Genomic DNA, 19,228 nt, shown 5'->3' on the forward strand with positions numbered 1-19,228 from the left:
CACACACACACACACACACAGAGAGAGAGAGAGAGAGAGAGAGAGAGAGAGAGAGAGAGAGAGAGAGAGAGAGCGAGAGCGAGCACCAGGGCCCAGGTAAGCCTTGGAACCTTAGGAAGAGGAAGTCAAAGGCTATGACTCCTTAGCCTATAAACACAGACACAAGGTCACACACATAGGTACATGCACAACGCACCAGAGATTCACACATACACTCACACAATGACCCGCACACAGCAGGATGGTTTAAGTGCAAAACGAGGCAAGGGAAAGGGGCCTTTTACTTTGTTGGGGCTCCAAGGAGGGGGGGGTGAATAGAAAGCTTCCCTAAGTTTTCTGAGAACATGACCCAGGCTAGAACATCCTCTGTCACAGGAAGCCCTCCTGGTGACTCCCATTTCCCTGGAAGCTAGCCATGGTTTTTACAGGGAAGTCAACCCCTTCCATAGAGTCTACATGGGGCAGGCAGCACCTGCTCATGGGAAATAGGCTACCAGAAGTTTTTCCATGAAGAGAGAATGTGAAGGAAGTGTGGGTCCCTGAGAACATGGCAGGATCAGGTTTCCCACGAATGTAGCTGGCTGCAGTGAACCCAGGCCTGTGTTTGTGCTGGGTCAGCAAACAGGGACAGACTGCTCAAGAGAATTCAAGTGGTTTCAGAGAGATGACAGAGGATCCGGGCCTTGCCTGTCCCTGCCAGTGATTCTGAATTAGTAACCTCTTCTTCCTAGGCTATAGGTGGCTTCTCCGTAAGGCATCAGTCTACACTTCACTAAGGGTTTTGTCTCCATGGATCTAGAGTGTAGACCTTAACCTCATGACTACTGTTCATCACAGTGTCCTAGGTGAGGGCAGGGAGTGGGCTTGTGTTGTAAGGTGCCCTATTCAACCACCCACTAGTACTGTGCCTGGATCTTACCAATAGAGGGGACTTCCAAGAACTCTGGGATAGTGGGAGGTGGCTAGTACTGACCAACGGCTTCCCACACCCAAGCATGGCCCTTACCTTCTACTGGTGAGCATTAGCAGAGATCAGGCCATTCCAGCAGCTCACAGGGCCAACTGGAGGTCTTCTGGGGCTACTATGGGAACTCTGTCTACTTTTCCTGGGTACCCTGGCTCCAGGGAATGAGATTGAGCAGAACCTCAAGAAGGCATCAATCTAGGCTTATGGGAAAGAGAGGCGCTGGCTGAGCACTGGTCCCTTTGTAATTGGGAACAAGAACAAGCACAGCCTCAATCCAGACAGGTTCTGGCCATCCCCTAGGCCTCCAGGAGCCAAGAAAACTTACTACTCTGGCCTCCTGTTAAGAACTAACTCACATGCCAAGGCCCAGGGGTGCATACCCTGAAATCCTAATCCCAAGTGCCCATGTATGAGACAAATATGAATCCATTAAAGAGGTAATTATGGCAAAAATAGGTCATTGGAGTAGGTTCTAATCAATGACAGGTGTCCTCGCACAAGATGGGGATGAGGTACAAGGCAGCTACAGAGGAAAGACCACATGAATGCACAGGATGAGGGTGACCATCTGTAAGGCCAGGAGAAAGGCCTGAAGCAGATCCCTCCCTCCTGGCCCTCAAAGGGAATCTGCCCAGCTGGCACCTCGGCCTTGGGTTTCCAGCTTCCAGAGCTGGGGGAGATTAACTATCTGTTGTCTAAGTCAGCAGGTACACAGTGCTTTGTTCTGGTGTTTCAAGGTGACTTAGCACACCTGTGCTACACCCCAGACAAGCTATCTCTCTCCTAAGGGCTCTCTCAGGCCAGTGCTTGGACTTCAAAGGAGATGACTCTGCCTTTCATCTGCCCACAGAGCTTCTCAGCTTAGCTCTCCCAGTGAAGTCACTGGCCACCTCTGCCAAAGGAGGGGAACTTTCTCTGGGGTAGGTCACACCTCTGGGCGATCTCTGAGTGAGTGCTTCCTAGAGTCCCTGCCAGTTCCGATCTCCTATAAGCCCGGGGACATCAGCAGCCATTTCTGAAAGGGTGGCCAGTAAAGGCCTGAGTAGAGAGTACAGTTGAGGGGGGAGGGGTGCCAAGGCGCATCAGAGGCCAGGTGAGGTCAGGAAGTAAAACCTTCAAGCAAGAGATTTCAATGGACCCAGCCTCAGAACCTTGACACCCCTGGTGTGTGTGTGTGTGTGTGTGTGTGTGTGTGTGAAGTATTCTCTACTTTTGTCCTAGAAATAGAAAATCCTGGAAAGCCAAGGGCTAGTAATTCCTCTCACCAATCCAGGGGGGTTGGTGGGACCTTTGTTCTATCTCTCAAGCCTCCCAGAGCATAAAGCAATATGCTAGAGGCTACCTTATCTGGAATAGCAGGACCCTGGCCCGTCAGAGAACTTGAGGAACCTTCAAGAGTCCCCAAGGAGTAGTTTGATGGCAGAGCCAATCAGGAGGCCCCAGGGCTTCCAAGACCTGCAAGGCTCATTCACAAGGGCTGCCTGCTCTGAACCTCCTAGGGGCCATGCTGTTAGCTTTTTGTCAGCCTTGGTACAAGCTAGGGCCATATGGGAAGAGGGAACCTTAACTGAGAAAATGCCTCCATCAGATTAGCCTGTAGGTAAACCTTGGGACATGTTCATTACTGATGGAGGAAGGAGAGTCCAATGTGAGTGGTGCCAAAACCGGGCAGGTGGTCCTGGGCTGTATAAAAAAAAACAAGCTGAGCAAGCCATAGAGAGCAAGCTAGTAGACAGAGCTACTCCGTGGCCTCTACTTCAGTCTCTGTTCCAGGTTCCTGCCCTATTGGAGTTTCTGCCCTGACTTCCCTTCATAAGGACTGTAAGCTGTAGAATGAAAGACTTCCCCAAGTTGCTTTGGTTCATGGTATTCATCCCAGCACTAGAAACCTAACTAGGACCAGGGCACATCGTTCTGGGCTTTGAGCAAGACTGGGCTGTAGACCTGGAGCAGAGAGGTAGGGAGGGCTCTGAGGACCTGTGGGTCAACTGACCTCTAGCTGCTTCAAGATCAGGAAAGGAAGAAGGGTCCATGGAGACAGATAGGGCCAGCATCTTCAGATAAAACAAGGGTGGGCCCAAGGCTTCCTATATCCCCATACCTCTTGTTTGTGTGCCCAGCCTGATGGATACCCTGCCCCCTACTGCTTAGAGGTTGTACAAGGTAGAAGATGTGTTGACCACAAAGGAGCATGCAAACACTCATTCCTTCTCAAATTCCCAAAGGAGGTTGTGGAGCAAGCGAGAGAAGGAACATGCCAGAGTTGGCCAAGGTTGCTCAGGCATCTTGCAGTGCACGAGGCATAATGTGGAGGACAGCCAAGCAGAACAAGAATGCTGAACTTGGGTTGGGGTGGGTGTGGCGGCTCTTAGTGATTTCAGAGTTGTCAGGGAAATGGGGACAAGAAGATAAGACCCTGGACCAGTGTCATAAGCTCTTAGTCCATTTTCTGTTGCTGTAACAAAACGCCCTAAAACTGATTGCTTTCAGTTTTCAGGGCATGAAAGCACACCTTTCATCCCACCATTTAGGAAGCTAAGAGAGGAAAGTCAGGAGTTCAAGGCTGACTTTGTCTCAAAGAACAGAATGAATGAAGAGAAAAGAAAAATATTTTATATTTATCTCGCCACTTTAAAAGCTGAAAGTCTAAGGTTGGGTGGCCCCATCTGTTTGGCCTCAGGTAAGGGAACACCTGCTTAGACCTCAACATGGTGGAGAGGAAGAAAGGGAGACAGGTACAAACACACGGTCAGACAGTGCAGAACTGAACCCAGGGCTGAGCCCAGCCCTAAGGACCAAACTCACTCTTCTTACAACAATCCGCTGTCACAGGAAGCGGGGTCACTGGAGACTGACATTAATCCTATCCCAGGGTGATGGCCTTGATGACATCATCATCTTCTACTAGGCCCTGTCTCTTTTTAAAAAGAATTATTTTGTTTGTTTGTTTGTTTTCATTGTTCACGAATTGATGTGCAATTTATGCATACCAGTGCCCACAGAAGCCAGAGGGTGTCAGATCCCCTGGAACTAAAGTTATAGGAAGCTGTAGCCTGCTGTAGCTGCTGGAAACTGAGCCTAGATCCTCTGGAAGTGCAGTAAGGTCTCTTAACCACTGAGACATCTCTCCAGTCCTAGGACCTACCTACTGTTCCACACTTCCTGCCAGATAGATGATGGTGGCACATGCCTTTAATCACAGTACTCGGAAGGCAGAGGCAGGGGTATCTCTGAAATATAGGTCAGGCCAGTCTCGAGTGAGATCCAGGCCAGAACTACACTGAAAAACTTGCCTTGAAAAAACCGAAGGGGGAAAAACAAAAGGTTCAACACTTCCTACCACTGCTACCCAAGGAATCAAGCTTCCAATAGCGGACCTCTGGGGGACACACCCAAACTACCTCTGGGGACACACCCAAGCTATAGCTCCAGGGAATCTCATCCATTTTTACTGTAATTTTTTGAAGATTTATTTATTTTATGTATATGAGTGCTCTATCTGCATGTATACCTGCATGCCAGAAGGCGGCATTAGATAGATCTCAGTATAGATGGTTGTGAGCCACCATGTGGTTGTTGGGAATTGAACTCAGGACCTCTGGAAGAGCAGCAGCCAGTGCTCTTAACCACTGAGCCATCTCTCCAAACCCGTGTTACTGTAATGTGCACAGAGTAAAATCCACTCTTTTTTTTTTTTTTTTTGCTATACACTTCTACAGACTTTTATCACAGACGCCAGTTACTAATCACCACCCTATCGGGGTTCAGAATTGCCTAGCTCTCTCAAGAATCTCTTCCTCCGCCATCAGCCCCCCCACTCCGTCTAGTTTCACCTTTTGCAAAATGTCTTATCCCAAAATTATACAGTATTTACGTCGTCTACACATGCATATGGGATTGCCAGGTCTGTCGTCTGTTGAGCCTAACTTCTCGCATGTAGCCAACCTCATTTGAGGTTTGTCTGTGGCAGCATAGGAATCAGTTCGTTTCTCTGCTGTATCACTGAGCAGTCTTCTTCAGTGGGGATGTACCTACTTTACCCATACATCCCCTGACACACCCTGAGGTTGTCTCTAGTTTGGGACAATAGATGATTGCAAATAAGACCTTACAGATAAGGTCTTACAAATAAGACTGTCATAAGTATTTGTATGCAGTTGGTGTTTGTTTGTTTGTTTTTTAGGGCCTACCTACACTTTCCTTTCTCTTGGAGAAGTGCCTGTGAGCAGGAGTCTGGTCTTATGACAGGTCTGGGTCTCACTTTTTAGGGAAACACTGAGCTGCTATGTGCGTGATGGCTCCGGTAGGTCCTTGTCCTTGCCAGGCATGTAGAACTGTTAAGTGGCTCACATTTCTTATTTTCAATGAGAGAGCTCTGAGTGTGATTTCAATTTGCATTTCCCCAGCGACAGCTAATTTTTCACGGATTTATTCGCCATCTGTCCATCCTGGAGAAAGAGTCTGTTCAAATCTCTTGCCCACTTTGAACTGGATCGTTTGCCTTCTGGTGGTTGTGCTCCGAGAGTTCTTCCCACCACGATGCTCACCCTTGACGGCATATAGAACGTGCGAGTACTGTTTCTCCACCGTGGCTTGCCTTACAAAGAGTGGATGCTTCAGTGCTTCTTAGAAGGGGAAACAAAATACTCACAGGAGGAAATATGGAGACAAAGTATGGCGCAGAGACTGAAGGAAAGGCCATCCAGAGTCTGCCCCACCTGGGGTTCCATCCCATATACAGTCACCAAACCCGGATGCTATTGTGGCTGTGCTTGCTGACAGAAGCCTGTTACTGCTGTCTCCTGAGCCTGACAAATACAAAGGTGGATGCTGGCAGCCAACCATTGGACTGAGCACAGGATCCCCAACGAAGGAGTTGGAGAAGGGACTGAAGGAGCTGAGGGGGGTTGCAGCCCCATGGAGGGAGTGACAATGTCAACTGGCCAGACTCCCCAGAGCTCCTGGGGACTGGACCACCAACCAGAGAGTACACATGGAGGGACCCGCGGCTCCAGCCATATATGTGGCAGAGGATGGCCTTGTTGGACATCAGTGGGAGGAAAGACCCTTGGGCCTTGGGTGTTCAATGCCTCAGTGTAGGGGAATGTCAGGGTGGGAAGACCGGAGTGGGTAGGTGGGTGGGAGGATGGGTGGGTGGGGGAGCACCCTCATAGAAGCAGAAGGAGCGCCTGTAACTGCCAGTATGCCCCTCTTTACTTTCGTCCTTGGTTGTGCGTTAGCCTCCCATGCTTTGGGGATAGGACCTGCCAGATGCCGGAAAGCCTCACATTCTCTCCCTTCCTCCTGACCAAGGGCCCACCAAGCGCTCAGCTGCTTCATGACCTTGGGGCTGCCTGCACTGCTGTTCTCTCTACGCTTTCTCCTCACACCCCAGTCCCCTCTAAGTGCCCCACCCCAGGGGCTCATAGAAAGCTTCCCTTCACTGACTTTCTCGTCCAACTGTTTATTTCTTCCATATAACTCACCTCATCTCACCTCACAATTAGCTTCTTTTTCTCTTTTTCAGTTCAGGGCCAAGCCGCTGCCTTCTCCTCTGGGGAGAGGCCATTTCATCGGTCCTGCGCATCTGGATGACAGAATGAGGCAGGGGATGGGAATGGCAATGCCCTCACATCCGGGTCACAGCAAGCTCAAAGGCTACATACTCCATGCTAATGGGGTGTGGGGAGCCCATGGTGGAGATCCCCAATAATCCCCAGTCTTCACTTCAGCTGTCTGTGTCAACCTCCTTCAAGCCAGGCTTTCCTCTTCCCACGACAGTTGCTAACAAGGCACTGAGGAATCCATGTTTTAGGGCAGATGGCCTTGCTTTTTCTTTGACACTTGCAGATCAAGGTGCAGACGGCAGGAAGTGCACAGGGAGGGGAGCCCATAATTCTAAACTGGATTATGTGACCCGCTGCGATCCAGCGAATGGTTGTCTTCCTGCACCTGTTCTACAGTTGAGGAGAAAAACACAGGCCCTTAGCATGGTCCTAGAGTGCCACTGTTTCTGCAAGGGCACACACAGGCTTGGACTGTGAGGACAGCAGATGGGAAGAAAGGTCCAGTCCGGGCACTTGACCTAGGTCAGCCACAAGCAGTCTGGTGAGGGTCAGGCCAGCCTTTGGTGGACCACACGCTGGAGTGTGGTCAGGCAGGTGGCCCTCAGATGCAGCCTCGTCTTCCAAGTGGCACTTTCCGCACTGTGTTTGGCTGTCCGCAGCTATCCCCACCTTTGCACTGAGCCTCCACAAGCAGCTGCTGGGCACATCCTGCCGCTGGGCTCATTCATCATCTGTGCTTCCGAAGCGTGCAAATCCTTTACAGGCAGTGTGCAACCACAGTACCAGGGCACATCCTTAGGACCCTGTCCAGTCCTGTGGGAATCAGCCATAGAGTCTACAATGGGGCTGAGCCCTTTGGCCGAGAGGCCAGTTACCAAATGCTACATTCCACACCAAGAGCTAGGCAAGCCTAAATGGATAGGACATGCCCGTCAAATTACCACCTAAATAATTATATTTGTACCCATAGATTAGTGAGCTTCGGTGAGAGAGGATCTTTTTTTGCAGCTGGTAGTGAGGACTGCAGAGACTCCGATGGAGCCTTAGTGCTGAGAATTAGAACTGTTAAATCCTCAGCTGTGGGTAGGACTGCTCCATCACCCTTTCCGTGACTCAGGGCTCTCCATCAGAGATGGAGCAGAGAGAATGTAGGAGCTGCAGGAAGAGCGCGGGAGGACAGACACTGTGTTCAGAATGTGGCATTGATACTGAACTTCCATGCCACAACGGTTGTGATGTATGGCTCGAAACCCAAGACTGGGCCTGTCAACATCCCGTCATTGGGAGAAGTCAGAGTATCCCTGAACACGCTCCTCCTAAGACATGCAGACAAATTTGGTAACTAAGGGGAGGGGCTCACAAGGCTTCACCCCCTCCCTGAGTAGCTATAAATAATTAATGGTCATTGGGGAAGGGAGAGAGATTTTCTTCAGCAGTATAGCCATTGGTAAGGACCCTAGGCTTCTGTAAATACCCCTCATCCTGGACCATATAAGCAGCCCTAATGAAACCCATTGGGTCATCAAAATAAATAAGGACAGAAAACAAATAGCAAAAGAGCTGCTCTGTGTGCCTACTGGTGCTGTGAGGACTCTGGTGTCTCTGTTCTCCTTGACTTATACAAATAATCACAGCGATAAACACGTACGGTCATTTGTCCAGACCTCTGAACAAAATCACCCTTCCTTATGTGCCTCATTTAATCCACATGGTGACTCTTAGAGGGAGGAGGGATCCTTCTGTCCATCTCCAGACAGGAAGGCTGAGGCTGTGAAGTGTGCCTCACCCAGAAGTGAAACCTGAGCCCTGACCTGGAGCCTGGACACTAGGTCCAAGCAGAAACCCCAAGGAAAGACTGTCTGCCAAGTCAAATATCCTCAACGCTCTGACTGCCACGCCCAGAAGCACCAAGAACTTGAGGACCTCGAAGATCAGGGTCTTTTCTAGTCAAGTACTGAGAACCCCTGGAATGTCTGTGTAGAGTCTAGGAATGAGAGAAGGCAGAAGGATAGGGACACTCACACCCAGGAGGGTAGAGATGGCTAGCAAAGATTTTTAGGGAGCACACACCAGTGCTAGGCTGAGGGATACGGTTTCCCCATGGTATTACTGCACAGGGTGAGTGTGAGTCACAGGATCAAGGACACGTGTCATCTGTCCCGACCTCTGAACAAAATCATCCTACCTTATTTCCTAGCTTTTCCTAATCACAAACACACTGCTATAAAGAATGACCCCTGTTGAATCAAGGAGAGGTAAGATGTTTGAGTCCTAAAGAACAGCAGGCAGAATGTGGAATGTCAAAGCTGAAAGGGACTCAGTGGCCTGAAGATAATTCCACAGGTAAGATGACCGAGATTTAAGGTGCCATGAGATTAGCCCGATGCCCTGTGGACTGTATACATGAACCATACCCATAGCTGGAGTCTTGACTATAACATCCCCAAGAGAGCATGGCAAGGCTATAGGACCATGCTGAGGTACGCTCTTCCTGCAGTTTCTCTCCTGGCCGCAGGATCTGAGCTGCCTCTTTCGCTCCTTGCAACCTGGAGGCCACTTTGTAGATAGGGCCTTAAGCAAGAGGCACTGATTATCTTCTTGACTCTGAGGGTAAAAGTTCTTCTCCCCGGACCACCCAAATTGTGGAATGTGGAACTGTCACGAGGGACCCAGAATGTGGGAGAATAGACACCTAATACTTTTCTAGGGTGAGTGGACACTGCCGTGGAGTCAGGAAGAGAGGTATGGGAGGGACTTAGCTCTACTGAGACTCAGTTGGTCAGGCACACAAATGACACACGTGTCTCACCCAACAAGATTTAAAATTAAAAGAACTTTAAGTGCCCCCTCCAAGTGTTCATCGAAAGACTCTCTAAAACATCCGAATTCATCAATTAGTAAGCCCTCCCTTCAAAGCAATAAACTGTAGGGCCTAGGCCTCCCCTGGGGATGTCCTTAATCCAAGGCAAGAGCAACCTGCCACCTTCATCTCCTATATACCAACCCCTGCCCTGGCAGTTCTCAGCCTTGGAGAGCTTTGCCAAGGCCAGCTTGTCTCCATCTCACATGGACCCATTAATCAAACCAGAATCCCTGGGATAGGGCCCAAGTGGCATTTTAACACCATCCCAGGTAATCCTCACATGTAACCAAGAATGACAAGTTGGGTAAAAAAAAAAAAAAAAAAAAAAAAAAAAAAAAAAAAAAAGATGCCTATGATGCCAGGAAGGGAAAGAAAAAAAAAAAATCCAAAAGAAAAATAACCAAGGGTGGGGAGGGGCCAGGGAGACAGTTCCATATAGTAACCCCAAGAAGCCAGAGGGAACTGGACTGGGGTTCTCACTTCTCTCCCTCCCACCAACCCTTGGGAGAGCTGCAGTAAAAAAGGTTGATGGGAATGTCAAGATTGCAGGGCAGGGCTGGGGAGCGCTGTCTCGAGTTGCGGTCACACTAATGATTGCATCTTCCTAAGGCTCTGCACTGCGCACGCACGCATGCACATCTTAGCAGCCTTCTTTCAGCCACATTCAGTGAAGAAGAGAAGGGGGCAGGGCAGTGAGCGGGAAGACCAGGCTGCTGCTCAGTGACATGGAACGAGGGGCCCTTTGTGATGGGGGAGCTGGATGTGGTGGTTAATTTCTTAATTCTCATCACAATTCGGTTCACGGGAGCCTCCTGGAATGTCTTTATCCATCACAGATGGTTTGGGAAAATGATAAATTAATATTGTTATCAATGGAGGCACGGCTGAGGTGGTTAAATAGCAACGTCTTCTTTGCAGGCTCTAAAAAGAAAGTGCCTGCTAAGTCCATAAAGAAGTCAGATGGTAAACAAAAACTCCCATCTTTTGACAGATTCCAGGACGAGTATCATTCACAAACCATTTTGCGGAGAAAGGGGAGAAATTCATCTCATCTGACTTTGTATAGGACAACAGCCCACACCATAATGAGGCTGGCCCAGCGCTGTGAAATCGCTCTGAATAGCTGAGAGTCCAGCGGCCTGTTCCCTGGGCATGTTTATTACAGCCCTTTGTATGCACCAACCCTGCCAGGCCCGGTTTGCTCCTCAGCTAGGGGAGGGGAGAAAGACCCCAACAAATTTGTTGCTATGAAACTTCCCAAATGGGGAGACTGCATAGTAATGTTTGGAATCAAACGCCCTTGCTCCAAGCTGTTCTTGTCTGGGTCCACCCCTGCTCGACACTGAACAAGGTCTTGAGCCAGCCAATCGACAGCAGTGTATGGGTGGCCTCGGGCCCCCTGCCCAGGCCCCTCCCAGGCCCTGAGAAGTCAGGGGGTAAAGAGGGCCCCACGGCCATTCCCAAGCCAACTTGGGAGTTGAGAGTCAGTTGTCCCGATTCCTCTGTGAAATTAGGATAAAGCAAAGAAGTGAAGCTCTTCCTGTGAGGGCCTAGCATGGGGCTCCTCCCGGGTACAGCAGAGGCTAGGGCGAGGGAAAGAGAACCAGACTCCTTGAAGGACAAGCTGTCAAAGGAGCACAAAACAGGGGACCAACAAGTATGCCCTGGAGGACAGGCAGAAGGGTCCCATGTGGTGGGACAGGGGTATTTTCACCTAGCGATTCAGAGGACATTTCCCTCTCTCCCCACGCAGCCTCTGAATGGCTCCTAAAGCTCCTTCCTGCCTGGATCACCAGGGTAATTTTTGGCAAGAGGGTATTCAAAATTCCCACATCTCCTACGGAGGCAACACTTGGGGAGGAAGGGCAGGAGGGAGAGGTCTAGAACTCTCTAGGGATTCTTTCCCCGCCAATCAGATGGCTACTTCTGTCACATTTTTGGCCCTTAATTGGAGGAGAGCCTTTTTTCACCAATCAGGAAGCAAGACCTTTTTTTTTTTTTTTTTTTTTTTTTTCCCACACCATATTCTTCTTCACCAATCAGGGCCGCAGGATCTCACTCTCTTTCCTCACCAAGGGGTGGGGTTCCTAAATCATTGCCTTTCTTCCACCCACTCTTTCCAGTCTCTCCCTGACCAGGATCCCTCTCAGCTTTCCCTCTCCAAGTTATCCTTGTGTTCCCACAAAGGCTGAGGACAGCTGATATCCAAGACGGCCACCAGGGCTGGCTCCAGCATTTGAAGTCACAGAACACCCCCTCCTCTGTACCTGCCCCACCCCTAGCCCCAGCTGGCGAAGGAAGCTGAGCATCCTTGCCCCAAAGGCAAAGCCCAGCAGGGCAGCAAGTAGATAGCGCCCTTCCTGGAGGAGACCCTGGACCTTCCTGTTCTCCGGTACAGGACTGCCCACTGACGTGGCTAACATAGGTTAAAATTCTTGGCCAAATGGGCAATAAATCCATGTTGGTCAGCTGTTTTCAAGATCCTAGCTTCCATTTCTTCCATAAAAAGATACAGCAGACACTCTGGATATAGGCAAAGGAGTTGGACAGCTTCCAACTCTGTTATTCGAAGCCCCCCCCCCTCCCCAAACCATCTCCCTAGCCTTGCCCTGCTCATGCCTCCTGACAATGTAGAATATCCTCACTGTCTGGGCTACCTGCCCATCGTCGGAGTCTCCTGGAGCATTCTTTCCCGAATCTGTTTTCCCTCTCTGATTTGAAAATAACCCCTGCCACCTTTATGGTCGGGTTCTCTTGGCAACCAGCAAAGGCAGCCATTGGCCAAAGATGTGAAAGGAGGGCCCGTCTGCATCCTGAGAGATACCTTGCTCATCTGCACATGGGGATTCCAAGAGTTCTCTCTCAGAGGAGAGTCTGCAGAGCCAGTGGGGTCTGGGTTGCTGTTGTTTGGTTAGTGAGGAAGCGTAGCTTCAAGCAGAAGCGGCTCAATGCTCGGAAGACACGTTTGGCTGATGCTCTGCCGTTGATGTTCTGAGGTCTTTGCCCCAAGGAGCCCTGTGTTTTCACTTTGCACTGGATCCCTCAAGTCATACACAGTCACACACAGGCAGTCTGTACCTAGGTACCCAACCTGAGGTGTATTTCTGGTTAGGAAAACACCTCTGCTTCATTCAGAGGCTCAGCAGCATCCAGAAGGGCCATCCACTGCAGTTCCTCACCCAAGCTATCTGTCAAGACTTTGCACCCTCCCAAGTCAAGGTCCCTAAAGATCCCACTGTCTTCCAGAAGCCCTCAAATGTAAACATTTCACATTCAGGCATACCCTGGCCCTAGACCCCAGCAAAGGAGCAAGAATCCCTTAGTCTCAGGATTTCCCAAAGGCTAATGTGGATAATGTAGAGTAGGAGAGCCCTAATTTTCACCCCCCAGAGTCATATGACCATTGCTTGATTCATTTAGTCTGTGAGACGAGGAAACAAACACCAGAAAGCTAAAACATTAGTGCTTGCTCCGGTGAACAAAACCAGTCTCCCACCCTCTTTTTTTTTTTTTCCCCCCCTTGGTCCCAAAGAGTAAAGCTATTTGCAAATGGATTAATGTTCCTCCTAAGACTCTGATCCTGAAACTGCCAACCTCCCTGTGACTGTGTGTGTGTGTGTGTGTGTGTGTGTGTGTGTGTGTGTCTGACTGTGATGGGGGTGGGATGGGAGGCAGTGTGAACGCATCCAAAGAAGTATGTCTGTGAGGGGCTAGAAAGAGAGGGTCCTTTGTCCGGACAGTAAGCCCGGTGAACATGACTCTCTTTCCTCTGGTATGCAGCACACCTGTGCTCAGGAGCCGCTGGGGAGGAGGGGGAAGTGGTGGGAGCCTGGCCCTGCTCTCATAAGGGATCACACCCTACTGCTTTCTTCTCTGAGCCCCGTCTCCATTGCCCCTTTGTTTTGCCTTTCACCTCCAAATACCAGGGAGGCCTTGAGAGAAGAGAGAGGGGGCGGGCGGGGTATGTGTGCACACCTCAGTCTACTCCACTTTGCAGGGAAACTAGAAGAAAGAAAAGAAAGGGAGGAGGGGGAAGAGAGGGAGCCTAGTGTCTCTGAAACCCCCTGCCCCGTGACCCCCCCAAGACAACCTACCTTTGCAAGCCTTCCGGTGGGTGATAGGCTTGCCCATGTCTCGGTAGAAGCCCTCCTTGCAGTAGTGACAGTGGCGGCCCGCAGTGTTGTGGCGGCAGTTGAGACAGACTCCCCCGCTCTTGCGCCCTGATAGCTTGTAGAGCTCCATGTTGAATCTGCAGCGCCGAGCATGGAGGTTGCAGTTGCAGGCTGCAGGGGAACAGAGAGAAACCATCAGCGCAAGGGGATGACTGATGACAGACACCCCGCAGAGAAGGCCCATCCCAGGTCCCCCTCCATCTCCAGGCAGGAGCAGCTTGCTCGGGGAGACTTTCCTTGCTTCTTTTCCAGGGCACTTATAAACGCTGGTTGAGTAGTTCACAGGACCATGGCTGAGGCCTCCTGTGCCATGACCTTGGACTTGTGGCCTCCAGGGAAGTGGGAGAAATAAGTGTGTTGAAGTCTCTCAGCAGGAACAGGCCGCACCCAGATGCCCAGGCATCTATATGCACCATCCACCCTCGTCTCCTTTCTCCTACTCCTCTTTCTGCCACCAGGGACTCTGAGCCATCTGCCCCTTCTCCTTCCCTTGACCCAGCACCACAGAGGACCCTTTGCTTTCTTCTCTGTGGCTCTCCCCCTTGTCAGTCGCTCATCCTCCCACTTCCCTGGTCTATGCACTTAGCTCAGAGGTCAGTTCTTACTCCGCCTTCCCTGATGCCCTTGGGATATAACTCCTGCATCTCACATCACCTCTCTGCTCGAGACCCACAAGCCCTCACTTCCGGCTTCAAGTCTGAGGTCTGTACTTGGACCCAGAGGTACCTTCTCCACATTGCCCCTTTCTCTCCATTCTGCCTCCGTTTGCCTGATTCTGCAGGATTCAGACAACTGTGTGGATCCAAATTATCTGGGGGGAGGGGGAATTGCATCAATGCTGAAATGGATTATTTTTCTTGTCATTAGTCCCTAAAAACTATAGTATGTTCATTTACATAAGATTTACATTGTAATGGGCAGTGTAAGCCATTTAGTGATGAGGTTTGTGACTGGCTTGTTTTTTGAGACACGATTTCTCTGTGTGGCCCTGCCTGTCCTGGAACTGCCCTCAAATTTGGAGATCCGCCTGCTTCTGCCTCCCAAGTGCTGGGATTAAAGGTGTGCGCCACCACCGCCCGGCTAGAGATGAGTCTTAATAACGGGTTTTATGTAGACACTGGAGGATGTGTAGGCTCTGTGCAAACACGATGCCATCTTCAGGGAGTCCTGGAGTCACTTCACAGAGACAGCTGTGACTAGAGTGGGATTTCTAAGCATCAATCAGAGGGTGTCCATAAGGATAAAGTCGAATTCATTTAGCATAGCCCTGGGGGGCTGTTAACAAGCCAGACCTACTCAGTCCCCAGCCTCCCAACCCCTCCTGCTTCATTTATTCTGAACTCTGGTCAGTTTCTGAAGCATGCCAAGTGTAAGAGTGGCCCTCCCATCCCAACGCCAAGCTTGTCTTCCTGCAGGTGCTGCCTCTCCGTCTGGCCGCAGCCATCTGACCATCCTGGGGGTGTGACTTCAGTGTCATTCCCAAGCCCACATCTAGCCCTTGCTTGGATGAAGCTCCAGCACATCCCCCAAAGGGATACTCGAATTCACTGCCCTGTCCTTATGCTGCATGGTCTGTACACATTTTATGCAACATCTAGAGAAATGATGCTTGATGCCATACACTTAAAAAAACCAAAGGAAGACAGGGGGGAGTGCGCTCCTGTTTTCACCAGTCATGGTGACCATAGGGGCTTCCTGCTGGGTTACTTAATATGCTTCATAAACGTAGATACCCATTTGCCTCTAGCCTTGTAGCCTTTTTCTCAGAATAAACTTTTTTTTTTTTTTTTAGTGTCAATATGATCTTTAAAGATTGTCTGGTTCTTAGACATTGTGGGTCTTTCTTCTGAGACAGGCACACTGAGCAAGCAGGCTCCCTCAAAGCCGGCCCACCAGGCTGGTCCCCACTGGCCACGTTATAAACCTTGAACCACCTTGGAACATGTACACCGGAACTCTGCTCCCACTAAGGATGGGCAGGTAGTACAGTCGGTCCTCAAGGCGGAATTCAGTTCAGTTCTGGATCTCCGTATTTTTAACTTTGGGTCAGAGAACACCACGTTGCCCTAAAGGAAGGCTGAACTGGCTTTGCCTCCTCCTAGCAGGAAGTGATAGCTCTCATTTCACCACACCCTTGAAAGAATAACAACACACACACACATTTGGTATCAACGTTTAAGAAAAGAATGTTTGCAACTTGTCAGGGGGAAAGGCCCAGACTTGACATCGACCTGTGTCCATGACTACAGAAGAGGGGGTACGTCTCCTCGTGTCTACATTTCCATCTCCCTGTGTGCCTGCCTTGCCTCTTCAAGCCATGGCCCAAATTTTCACTCTCCACGGTTGGCTTAAAACGTTTGCCTCTTCTACTCTATAAGCTGTAAATGTCTCCTACTGGTTTCTTACTGGGGTGCTAGTTTTACTTGTGAAATTCTGGATTTTGCTCTCTGGTGTTACAAGTCTTTAAATGGTTCCTCCAGGAATCGGTCCCCAAATCATGTGCCCATTAGTCACTCAGCTGACAGGCAGAGGTGGAATTAAAGACAGTGCCTGCCCTACAGTCCAGAGGCAGCCCGAAGCCAGTTTGGACTAGAGAATAGATCCGACTCCCAAGAACCTTGAAAGTGTCCCCGAGCAGGTGTCCCCAGGTGACTGAGTTCAGCCAGACACAGAAGCTGCATCTCTGCCCCAACCTCTACATGGAGGGCTGCCACACTGACGCCGTCTCTTTGGACTCACTCGGTAAGACAAGGAGTAGGACTTACTCCCGGAGGCTCAGTGAACAGCCAGTCCAGCACCAGAGTCAGTGTGTAGAGTCCTGGCTGGCAGCCACTAGACTGCCCCAGAGAAGATGACTAGCATCACCCTGAACTACAGGCCAGAACTTAGATCTGTCCTGCAAGACCAGAAACCCCAAGACCTGGTACACCTGCCCAGGACTGGGAATCCACAAGGATTGCTAGGGTCTCGCTGCCCTCCTCTGCACACAGAATGACCTTACAGCAGCATCTTTAGGTCCTTCATGGAGAAGGACACACCTCTGTGTCCCCCTCTGTAAAGGAGGCTCTAGCCGCCCAGCATCCAACAGGCCTCTGAGCCCTTCTGGGAATGTGGGACTGCCTTCCTACTCCCTTGGGAATGCTCAGCCCGATCTCCTTCTATGCACGCCTCATGCCAACAAAAGGTTCTTTCCAAACAACTGGTCATACAAAAGAAAACTCCGAGGCCAACATCAAAAAGCATCCCCTGCCCCTCCTTGGGGCTGTCAAAGAGCATCAGGTGATAATTACCCACGCTCAGACTTCTGCAAAGTATTTTACAGCTTGTTTTCTTTTCTCTTTGTTTTATTTTCTCTACACAGATGGAAAAATGCACTGGGCAAAGCGGCTCACATCTGGATCTCTCAGGTCCACAAAGAGGTGTCACCCAACTCCCACCAGCCGTGGGCCCTGCCTCGGAGAGACACCCTAATCCCTGCGCCTTCCTGTTTATCTCCTGCTTCTCTCCCAGGCAAAAATATTGGGTATTAGTTTCATTATCAGATTTCAAGGCGGGAAGGAAAGGGCAGCTTTGTAAGAACAGAGGTCAACTCAGGAGAGATGGGGGGTGGGGAAGCAGAGACCCTCCTGGGGGACCAGCTTGGACCTGATCAAGGAGCCCTACACCACTGGAGTGACTTGGTAGTCTATCTAGGGGGTCCCCTGGTCTCTCATAAAGACTCTAAGCCATGTACCTGCTAGCTAGCATGTTGGAATGAGACAGCCACATCCCCTATAGCTTCTTCTCAGGCTCATGAGAAGCAATGAGGGGTAGGGAGCAAGGACTTTCCAACTCCACTCCTCAACCAGAAACCTGGCAGGAAAGAGAAAGGGCACCAAGAACCAATTCCCATTTCCCTTCCCTACCCAAATGTCCTCTGTGTTATTAACTTCCAACTTTAAGTCATTTCGTTCATGTCTCCTGTCAACTGGAACTTGCCCAGCCATTTGACACCTGCAGCTGAGTTATAGTCAGCATACACACACTTCTCTAGCTATATGTTAGTCCATGCATGAATGGTGTGAGATATACTTCCAACCACCCAACTGGCTCCTCCTTTAACAGAGGAAATGGCCAGCCTGAGGAGCAGACCTGTCAGAATTTGCATTGATCAAGTGGGCCAGATGTTCGTAATCAACTTTATTGCTTCACTGGGGACGACATGGAGAAGCCCACAGCAAGCCTTGATTACAGTTTTTGTTGTACAACTGAGAGAAAGCAAACACTCAAGAAAGAAGATAGATGCATATATAGAATAGTGGACCACGGGATAATGAATTGGTGTGGGTGGGAAGAATAACTGATTGGTGATTAGATGGATGGATGGGGTAGATGGGGAGATAGAGGAACAGGTTGATGGAGGGACCCATGGGATGAATGACTGAGATGAATTCTCATAGATAAAATAGGTAGAGGGAAAGGTAGGTAGGATGGGTGGATAGATGGATAAGTGGACTGCTAGGTGAGGTAGCTAAATGGATGGGTACATGAATGGCAGGCAGATAGGAAGGTCAGAAAGTAGATAGGTGTATAGATAGGGTCAAGATGGTTTGCTGCCTGGCCCTCATCCTAAAGGCATAGTCTTGTAGTTTTCCTGTGTTTTCACTCTGAACTAATTTAAACTCATCTTTATGCGTTGATTAAGCAATTTAATCCCATTTAAACCGACTTCTGTACTTAGTGAGAAGAACCCTGATCTATATACCACAGACTCTCCCCAGGGCTCTGAACACAGAGAACTGAGTCTCAGCAATTCGATGAGTTGACAAAAACATAGATGTATTGATTCTCTACCCAAAACACCTCAAAAACTAAGTCACACGCCTACCAAGACTATCCCAGTCCAGAAAGCACCCAGCAGCACTTAATCCTGACCTTGCCACTCCAAAATTCCCAGGACCCCGGCCTGTCCATGAAAACAGGAAGACCATCTGGTCATGGCCTTATCAGAAGCCCTGGTCTTAGCCCCAGAGCCCCTCCTCCTTCAGCCACCATGAGATTGAATACTTGGATGGATGGATGGATGGATGGATGGGTGGGTGGATGGATGAATCTTTTTTTTCCTTCCTCTCTGGAGCAGTCCTTTTGAGAAACTTGCCTGTGTTCTTTATAGAACTGCTAAGAGAATTCTGGACATGCATGCCTACCTCTGGGCTGACAAAAATAACCCACAAAACAGCATGTGCAAACTAGGTACATATTTTGTCTTTCTTCGTATTTTTTTCTCTTGTTTTTTAATGACAGGGTCTCACTATGTAGCTCTGGCTGTCTTGGAGCTCACTATGTAGATCAGGCTAGCCTTGAAGACAGAGATCCATCATCCTCTGCTTCCCGAATACAGAGATTAAAGGCATGAGCCACCGTGCCCAGCCAGACTAGATGCTTTCTATAAAAGAAACTGGTCCCTCACCTGAGGCTCTCTCTGCTCCCTCTCAGAGGCACAACTACAAAGCACATGATTACATGAACATGGTCAGCTCTTCTTGATCCCCTCATTGTTTGTAGAAGTATATGTAAAGAAAAAAGAGACCTACTCTGGTTTGATTTTTAGGAAGTTCAGAGGCAAGTCAGAGGCCTGCTTTATGGTGCTTCCACTCCCAGAGTGGAGGCAGGTCCATAA

General features: G+C 49.8%; 1 protein-coding gene across 1 annotated transcript in view; it reads right to left on the reverse strand.

The window, feature by feature from the left end:
- Positions 1 to 19,228, reverse strand: part of Ntn1 (netrin 1) — a 178,653-nt gene that overhangs the window by 54,382 nt on the left and 105,043 nt on the right. Inside the window, exon 3 of the mRNA XM_021212484.2 lies at positions 13,492 to 13,680. Coding sequence (XP_021068143.1) covers positions 13,492 to 13,680 — 189 coding nt within the window. The remainder of the gene's footprint in view (positions 1 to 13,491; positions 13,681 to 19,228) is intronic.

This window comes from Mus pahari, chromosome 14, assembly GCF_900095145.1.
Source record: "Mus pahari chromosome 14, PAHARI_EIJ_v1.1, whole genome shotgun sequence".
Classification (NCBI taxonomy): domain Eukaryota; kingdom Metazoa; phylum Chordata; class Mammalia; order Rodentia; family Muridae; genus Mus; species Mus pahari.